The sequence below is a fragment of the Cucurbita pepo genome, chromosome 13 (genome assembly GCF_057944985.1).
Source record: "Cucurbita pepo subsp. pepo isolate OVF chromosome 13, ASM5794498v1, whole genome shotgun sequence".
NCBI classification, from domain to species: domain Eukaryota; kingdom Viridiplantae; phylum Streptophyta; class Magnoliopsida; order Cucurbitales; family Cucurbitaceae; genus Cucurbita; species Cucurbita pepo.
The window spans coordinates 9,894,073-9,904,053 of record NC_141810.1 but is presented as its reverse complement, the minus strand read 5'-3'; the positions used below and the strand labels follow the sequence as shown (position 1 = coordinate 9,904,053).

General features: G+C 34.9%; 1 protein-coding gene across 1 annotated transcript; it reads right to left on the bottom strand.

The window, feature by feature from the left end:
• Positions 1 to 8,338: 8,338 nt before the first annotated feature.
• On the bottom strand, positions 8,339 to 9,759 carry LOC111783864 (zinc finger protein CONSTANS-LIKE 16-like). Its single transcript, XM_023664697.2, has 2 exons — positions 8,845 to 9,759; positions 8,339 to 8,690 (listed from the first exon to the last, which is right to left on the bottom strand). The coding sequence occupies exons 1-2, from the start codon at positions 9,631 to 9,633 to the stop codon at positions 8,442 to 8,444; spliced, it is 1,038 nt and encodes a 345-aa protein (XP_023520465.2). The 5' UTR covers positions 9,634 to 9,759; the 3' UTR covers positions 8,339 to 8,441.
• Between the last annotated feature and the right edge of the window lie 222 nt (positions 9,760 to 9,981).

The following is a 9,981-nucleotide window of genomic DNA, read 5'->3' as shown; positions in this document are numbered from 1 at the left end:
AGCTGTTGACAGCAGAAGGAAAAGGAGATCAACAAGGATTGATTAGGGTAAAGAGGTGGACGTGAAAGCTCAAGAGAAGGGAACTTCCATTGATGAACGGCAACAAACCGGGATAACTCTCTATTTCTTTATTCTCTTTCCTTATTCCATCAATTTTACATGATGAAGATGCGGATTTCTCTGTTTAATTCAGTTTGTATGGAGAGCTAAACTTAATAGGGGAGGCGAGAGAGTTTTATATAGTTTAAGTATGTTGACAGTATGATTTTAGTTTATTAAAGAGTTGTTGTTAATGATTTACATGTATGTTTATTTAGCTACTTTATATACATAGTTGTTCTCTTATTCGGGAGAAGAGAGGGAGCAATGAAATCCACTTTAATACTCTAGTTCTATAGCAAGGAGACTTGAAGGGTAATAGAAAGGTTAAGAATAATTCTTCTCCTAGAGCCTTGTTAATAGAAATTACAACGATTATGGAAATAATCACCATTCATGACCCTCGGAAGTGGGCTTGAGAATCTATTAAAAGAAACTTAAATCTATCACAAAACTCAACAACTTATCTATTTAATCTCTCTTAGCCGAACCTTCCTCATTATAGTTGATTTTCTCATCATTTTCTGTTTTTCGACAGCAGTGGCACTCTGTTTTAGTTTTGTTTAAATAGTTAAAATCTTCAACACGCATTTGAATGTTACCCAAAAACTCACTTAATTTCCAGCGATAAAATTAACCAAAAAGATAGGTTCCCTGTGGAATCGATAATTTACTTATTACTTGCTACTTGCAATAGTGTATACTTGCACTTATTCTTGTGAATTTTACATCATTTTATTATATACATCCACAAGCGATCAACTTACGATCATATTGAATTCATTTATATGATCCACAACAGATCCACCTTAAGACATCTGTAGTTTGAACAATCTCCGCATCAAATACACCTTGTTCCTAGCCAATGGTTTTTCGTACATATTCGGTAGCGCCTTCATCAAATCTGACGTTGTCTTCTCCTTGATGATGTTAAACGCCACGTTTCTTGATAGCGTCAACCGGATCATCCCTAAGGCTTTTCGATCCTTGAGCTTCCACTGCTCCGTGGTCATGGTATCCGGCATCACTCCCAACAGGGGTTCGTGAAGATTTTTCTAGTACAGATAATCTTCAATCTGCATCTTCCAAAAACTGAAATCGGATCCATCGAACTTCTCAATTCCAATCTTTGAACTTTCCATCTTCACAGATCGTGGTGACTTCCGCCTAGCTCTGATACTAGTTGTTAAGATCGCACAACAACGCACACACTCGATCTAGATGAACACAAAGAACAGGATAGAGAAAATGCAAGGAGAACTCTAGCTAAAGGATTTATATTGATGACTCCAAGTATGTACCGTAAGAGAGAATACAAAGAATACAGAAAGTAGTTTTCAAACGTCTGCCTGATGGGATATATATATGGTTTAACTTACTATATTTAGCTTTACCAGATATAACCATCTACTATATATAACTATTTACCATACATAGTTTTACCCGATATAGCTTTTTACTATACATAGCTATTTACTATTTATGACAATTTACTTTATATCATTTACCAAATATAGCTTTACTATGTATAACCGTTGACTCAGCTATAAATAAGCATCAGTCTCCATAACCTAATACTTAGTATAGTCACCTAAGAGAATACAACTTTTAAATGATAAGTCTCATTCATGATTGCATGTACTGAGTATTTGTTAAAATATTCAAGCCACATGTTACTTTTATTTTCTACATTTGCAAAGCATCATTGCACAGTTGACGGTGACATCGTAACTTTATAAACCATGACACATGAATAGAATAGTTGTATTTAATTTCATAGACTATAGGTTAGTATAGGGTATTTATGTTTTAGTTTTACTAATGTCTATTTTAATTTTAAGTTGTTTTGTTTTAAAGACTTTTTATTAAACATTAAATCCATGGCAATGTTTTACGAATACGTCTCAAATGATTATTTCCGCATAAAATTGTTACATTATGTATATGATAACGATTTTAAGTTAGTACTTGAAAGCCCGTAAAACGGTGAAATTCCAACAAGTTTACAAGGAGTTTGAATGGAAGATGTGAGTGATCAAGCCTGATTTGGTTTTCCTTCTTGGCTTGATGTACTGCCAGTCCTTGAATGTCGAGACCTACACACTACCAACACCATTCGAGAAATGAACAAGCTCTAGAGATGTACCAAAGTGCTAATATTTTTGTGTTGTAGTGTAGTTTCGATAAGTAGTATGTTGAGTAAGGCATCAATCATTTTTAAGCAATGAACAAGGCCTCGATATTTCTTTAGAATTCATGACCTTGCAAAATGTGAGTTCTCGTGGGAAAGTTAGGTGCCCTACTAAAAAGTTTTCCTATGGTATATGAGTGAGTGTAACGACCCTATATTTCTAGTAACCTAAAGTCGTTACCTTCATCATAACATACTCTCTTCTGCGGAAATAAACATTTAAAACTTCATCATAAAACATTTTCATGGACTTACATGCTCAAGTAATAATCTAAACAGTTTATAGTAAATAGATAATGTTGAGTGTCTTATCCTCGTAATATTATTGATACCCCCACATCGTAATTATTAAAAATGATTTGATCCAAATTATTCACGTGGGAATATGCGAGTGGGTTATCCTATACAATGAGTTTGTATAAGACTCACCACATATATTTAATTTTTCTTTTTAAATTAATTAATTGAAAATACTAATATTTCGCATGATGATCCAACCTGACTTGATCTTAATCCTCATTGATTTATGAATTTATGCATGTGAAGGGTTGTCTTTTGATTTTGCATGGGTTATAATGGCTTTTTGTATCCAATACAATGTGCCTACAATTTTGGGGTCGTGGCCAAATAGGGAGCCATAAACATAATTTCACAAAATGGATCCCATATAAAGTAAGTTGATGAATAATTCCCTTAAGTGCTGATTTCGGAACTTGAAAAAAATGGGATCTCACCTCTCAATTTCTCATGAGGGGCTTATTTTGTAATGGCATAGATAAAATAAACTTTTGACTTCGTTGTAATTATGAACAACTCAAGAAAAATTAACTAGTTTGTAACGATGTTATTAATGGACACAACTTGTCATATAATACATAAAAGTGTAACCCTAGACCTATAATAGGGTATCCTATGGTTAATGAACGAAAATTAATTAATTAAAGAGTTTAATTAATTTTTAATTAATCAACTTTTATATTATTGGAGCTACGCGTCCCCTTACCAACTCATAAGACTTAATTTAAAGTGTTTAAATTAATATTTAATTATAGGGCCCCTAAGCACTGGCCATCTATGATGAGGCACATTCTTATGCTGAGGTAGATTGAGATTAGTCTCACTATGATTAAACCTTACCGTGATAACAAAAAAAATATAAATAATAATAATAATAATAATAAATAAATAAATAAGTAACAAACTTTCCAGACTTTTGTCCACTAACCTCTCATTCCTTCCCACAATTATCTCTCCTCAACAGAAAGTAACACTTACTAAAAGCAGAAAAACAATAATGGTTAGATTTACTTGAGAAGGAAGAGAGAATGACTTTTACCTAGTTAGATTCACTAGAGATTGGTCAGATTTACTTGAGAAAGAAGAGAGAATGACTTTTACCTAGTTAGATTCACTAGAGATTTAGGTGAAAATAGAACTGATCAATAACGTATATATTAAATTTCATTTTCTTTTATCCCGTCTCGTTTTAGAAATCATACCCAATATAGTGAGATCTTCATTCAATTATTACAATGGTTTAGTTTTGACTTACAAACTAAATGTCAATCATTTGTACTAATTCTAGTAAATCACCTCAGATTAAATTTATATCAGTAACCAAATGAATAGATTAAAAATAGAATGGTGAACAAAATTTGAATAGATTAAAAATAGAATGGTGAACAAAATTTGTGACCAGTAAACCTGAAATAAGGAAAGATTTAGAGACAGGGATCTATTCGATTAAATTTATATCAGTAGCCAAATGCTTCAGTTAGACATTTCGAATATAGATAAATTACTTAGTGTGATGACCACAGATATGGAAAGGAATGCACCAATGTATACTAACGTGTAAGTAATTTAAAATAAAATGAAAATGACCAGGGAGCTTGATAAATGACAATATCTTATAGTATGCCATAGATGATAAATGACAATATCTTATAGTATGCCATAGATATTAAGGGTGGTAGTGTTTGAAATAAAATTTTATAACTTTGAAGTAGGTAAAAATGAAATTAAAGTATCAGTAAGGAAAAAAAATTAAGTTAAAAGACCATAAAAGTTTAAAACATGTATACTTAAATTGATGGGGGAATGACATAAGTGTCTTTAATGGAAGCTGAGCTTTGTAAGTATTGAGATGTAGAAAACTTTCCTACCTTAATACGAGTTAAAAATTAAAAAAATAATAATAATAATACAACCACAATTATGGAAGTTGTGAGGTGATTTAAAAGTATCGAGCAACAGTTTGGATGAGGCATTACGATCATGGTCAAAATTTTAAAGGTATATGGGAAGGGACTACGATATGAAATTGTCAATATACCTTAAATTTAAGAAACTATGATTTAAGATGAACTTGGGTGGGGGATACACGAGGATTATAGTGGGACATTGTCTCTAAATCAACTAGAAGTTTTGTGGTTATCCTCCTTGGGGTACACGAATGCACTCAGGAAGCTCAACATAAACAAATTGTTGTAGAAAATTACCGATCAATTTTTCCTAGCAATGTCAACTTGGTTAGAAGGTATTACCATAGTTAAAGTTTCAAGACATTTTAAGTATGATTTTCAAGTATCCCAAGTTTTATGGCATCTGAGGATATCTCCATGTTATATAATACCAATTTTTAGAAGAAAAATTTATTAAGCTCATTCTTGATATTACAAATGTGTTGAAAGGGTTGTGATGCCTTTCGGTTATAGTCATAGGAACATTATTTTTGGGCTATACTAGATAAGGTATACCAAGAGAAAAACCTATTTGACAGTGTTTCCAATGAAAGTTACCAAATTCTCAAATTCTAGCTTGACCACAAATCAAATACGGTAAGTCGTTCGTAGATCCATGTGATTTACCAGTGCATTCAATTTGCATTGGATTAGGGTGGAGTTTTTAACCGGTTTCATGTCATGATTTTGACTTCAAAAATTTACTAGAATTGGGGTAGGTAGCCGAAAGAGAAGAAGTATTACAAATTTATTGATTTTGTATGGAAAAATAAGCAAATTTGTATATGGAATTCATCTACAAAGATGAGACATTAATGATGAACCAAATCAAGTGGACACTTACAAACAATACAAATACAAACAATAATGAGGAAAGGAAAACAATTCTTTTTTTCTTTTTAATTATTAAAAATATAGAGAACGAACAATTTTAATTGGAAACATTAATCTAATGAATTTCCTGGGAACTTCTATAGTAAATGGACTATACAGAATTGTGATCAGTCAAATATTGCAAAGCCCCGGTATCTATTACCGGTCAGAATTGGACTATAACGAAATTTCGGTCTATACTAGCACTGTAATATCTTATTGGGGAGGAAGATTAGAATTAGAGATTAATCGAGAAGCAAAGATATGAGCGTGGTAAATCATAACATATTCTACATTATAATAAACATAGAATTAAGGCAACAATAATTTAGTTAACTATAATACAGTTAATGGTGTCAAAATTCAATTATGAGTCATAGTTTATAATAACCAAATGGTAACAACATACGCAATCAATAATGTTTCCTTTTCTTATCTTACGCATGACATACCTGACAGTGATGGGACATCAGCGGTGGGATCATGGAACATGCAAAGCCTACATCGTAAGCTAGTTTACATGATCCATAACCTAGAGCTCTGATACCAATTGTAACGACCTTTAATTTTTTACTTAATCTAAGGTCGCTACTATAAACATATCATGAACATAGAATGCAGAAATACTTCATATAAACTTCTTCATAAAACATAACCTTCATCTTAAAACACTGTCATGGACTTACGTGTTCAAAAACATGTTTAAAACGACACAACGAATGAATAATTTTTCTCTTAGAGCCTTATAATAGAAATTACAAGACGATTATAAAAGTAATCACTATGCATGACCCTCGAGATAGGGCTTGAGAATTTGTTAAAAGCACCTAAACTTTACAAAAAAGTTAGAGTTAGAACAAGTGTCACACAATTGTTGTCCCGTTGCCACAAGAGTGCAATTGTGACACCCTACACCATGTTTCATGAACAAGATGTCATGATGAGCCTCATGTTTTCTTCACCTAGTTGAGATGGCCTATGTAATGTATTATTAATAGAATGTCATGATCATGCTTTACAACAATCATGTGAAAATGTCGGTCTTTTATGGGGAGTGATCTAAGGGCCACTTTAGGGGTAGCTTTTGGGTCGATCACATGTTACGAACCAAGTTAAGCTATATGTATTAGGTCCCTGGATACTCAAAAAGTTATAGTACCCTAGCTTAAAGACATAAGTATGAGTTTACAAGTAGGTTACTTACCGAATCTTCATACTCACTCCATATTTCTCAAATTTTTTAGATAATTAAGAACGGGTTGGGAATGGGAGCATACTTTAGAGTGAGAGACAACTCAACCATGCAGCTTCCAACTTTACTTTCTTTTAGAATATTTTTTAGTCTTCTCTTTATTTTGTGTTTAAAATCTGTTTGTATGAACTATACTTTAATGTAATATAAATATATATAAGTACTTACGTTTGAACGTCTTATTTTTCTTTTGTGAAAAAATTGACCATATTTTTACGAATCATTATTCGTGCTTTGGAGGCCTCGAAAATTGAGTCGTGACAACATGGGACTTGACAAATGATATCAAAGTGATACCTTTTTCAGTAAGATATTGGTCCGTGGACAAACATAGATAGAATCTAGTGGGGATGTGACACCCAAGTAAAGGAGGAGTACAAGAATGAACGAAGACCACATTCGAACTAGAGCAATCTTGAGGAAAGGATGACTAAGAAAAGTTTTTAAAAAAATAAAAATTACTACATATACCAATAATGTATATCTTCCTTTTCGATTACTTAATTATAAGAACTCCGAAGTTAAGTGTTTTTGCTTCGAGAAATCCAAGGTGATCTCTAGCAAGTATGTGAGTGAGAGGACAAAATATGCTGAAAAAACTCGTATTAATCTAGTTTCACTCTTAGAAATAAGTAACATAACCAAGTTGCAGTGAATACAAAGGAATGTTGAGACCATCGACTTGTATTTATCTGTGAGGATAGTCCCATCATCTCGTATTGGTTGGTAAGGATAGTCTTCACTCTTAAAAGCAATAACCATGTTGCAATGAATATAAAGAAATGTTGAGACCATCAATTCGTATTAGTCTGTGATGATAGTCTTCACTTTTAGAAACAAGAAGTAAGTAACATAACCATGTTGCAGTGAATCCAAAGCAATGTTGAGACCATCAATTATTGAATATAAATTTTCAATCCTAAGCATGGGATGTGCCCGATCATGAGGTTGACCCCTAAGAGGGAGACCAATATGAGAGAGACAACGAGGGTTCGAGAGAGATAGAGAGTTCGACATGTGCAAGGTGAAGGAAGTTGATTGAGAGGCACTGGGAGCTAAGAGCGAGCAACCGAGAAAGAAGCTAGGTGACCTCGAGCTAGGTGTGGCTTAAATAGGCAACAAATTAAAGGCCTAAACTTACTTACACAAGAGAAAGAATAGGAAAATAGATAATGGAGATTATACAAACTTCAAATTTTAATTAAATTATATTTAGTAGTTCTAGAATATTTTAGAAAAAGAAATCTCTAAGTTAACTATAGAAAATAAGTCTCTATTATCGATTACAATCCAAGTTAAACACTCATGCTTTGGAAAAAAGGCATTTTGCTTTGCATAATTCTAGTGCTTACTCATGAATTCATCTACAATAATAATGCACATCAATTCATCCAAACGTGTCATATATTAAAAGAGTTTGGTTTTAAACGTCTACACCTCAAGTCAATACAGTTTATCCTTATCATCTCTAACTTTTAAAGAGTTTATCCTTATCATTTGACATTTCAAATTTGTTTTGCTTGATTTTTTCGGCTTGGGAGGAATGAATGAATGGATGAAGCATCTATTTAAATCAATTTTAAGAATGGTTCTTATACGAAACTCGGATTCGAAATTTAGATTTGTATACTCTCTTAATCTCTAAATACAACATATAACCTCGAAATTAAGAAAAAAATATTAATTATAATAAGAAAACTAATTCTTATAACCTTTTTTATTATAAGATAATAATAACAATAATGTACATGAAGTTTGAAGATTTGGATTTTGTTTTTGGTATTTACTTGATACTCACAATGGGAAGAACTGGGTGTGTAAAAGCTGTTCTCTTCACGAACCTCCCTTTCATTCTGGGTCTCTTCTCCGCATTCAATTTCCTAACTTCGTACCTTATTTTCTTCGAAAACAACCTCGTCCGCCGCTTTTCCCTGTACCGCGAAACACGCGCCTCCCTCCGGCCGTCCCCCATCGCCGCCGTGGTCATCCCATATTCCCCACACCCCTGCCCGTTCCTCACTTCACAAAACGCCTGCAACATCATTCTTAACATTAACAACATTAATTGATTAATGGGTACAATTTAGAAGGCCACATTTGATTTGATGTGATTTGATTTTTTTTTCCGTATTTGCAAATGTTCTTTAGACTTTGCGAGTTTTGAGTGAGAGAGAGTTGAAGACAACCATGAAGTGAGGCCAGGGTTGGTCGGGGTCTAAATCGGGGCGTTCTCCGGTAGTCCATGGAGACTTGTCGTCACCCCAGGCGGCAATTACTGCCTCACAATCCAATTGCAATGTCACTCTTCTTTTCCTCTGCGTTTTCGATTCATCCTCTGTTTCCTCTGCACAATCCTCTCGTCTTTCTTTCTTGACATCCACCACTGGTATCAACTCAAAGGGCTCTCGCATCAGATCCATCTGAGCCTCGAATTGATGTTGAGCCCTATTATAATCAGCTTCTTGTTGTTCGTGAAGATCCTCCACCTTAACCAACCCGAGCCCCTCCATGTCAAAGCACTGCCTCTCCAAATCGGCAGCAAAATCCGCAAGATCCAGATCATCGGAGGGGAGGAAGGGGTCGAAAGTGGGGACTCTATACAAGAGGTGATCCTCTTCATTGTCTTCGTGGGAGGTAGCGTCGTCGGCCTCGGGGACGAGGGAGAAGGAGGGGTTAGAGAGGAGGTCGTCGGATTTTGGGCGGGGAGGGGGCCGAGGGGTGCGGGGCTTGCGGGTGAAGCCGGACACCCACGAGGGAGAAGGGGGTTTGGAATTGGAGGAGGTGGGTGAGTTAAGGCGGAGGCGTTGGTGGCGACGGGCCAGGGGGTTGGCTGAATGGACGGCGGAGTCGCAGGATTGGCAGAGAAAGGCGTCGTCGGCAGCGCAGTACCATCGGGCTCGCTTTCGGAAGCAGCTGTCGCAGGCTCTGGCTGTCTTTCCGCCCACTGCGTTGGCTATGCTGCTTTTGGTTGACATAATTTCATCCACTTTCTGCGTATCCAACTTCCACTTGTGATTCTATGAGAGAGCAAAAAAACAACGAAAAGGTGAAGCAGAGTAGTGTCAGACCACTGTGCTTGCGAAAAAATGTTGGCGTTGCGGCCTTACTTAGAGGCCGAACGTGTCAGAATCATGGCCCACGCCCACCCTATAGTCTTTTCAAAAACAAAATTCAAAAATTGGAAAGCAATAACATTTATCTACAATTTCCTTTACTAGAATTTACTCACCTACTGATTTCATTTCTGAATTATACACATTGTCCTCTTCTACCTTTCAACTCCATCCTCTAATTTTTTTTTTCATTGTTCTTTCACTCTCATT

Excerpts from the sequence above, each read along its gene's own strand:
- LOC111783864 (XM_023664697.2), bottom strand. The coding sequence starts at position 9,633 with ATGTCAACCAAAAGCAGCATAGCCAACGCAGTGGGCGGAAAGACAGCC. Across the intron at positions 8,691-8,844 it reads AACCCTGGCCTCACTTCATG|GCGTTTTGTGAAGTGAGGAA; the intron begins GTTGTCTTCAAC and ends ATGATGTTGCAG.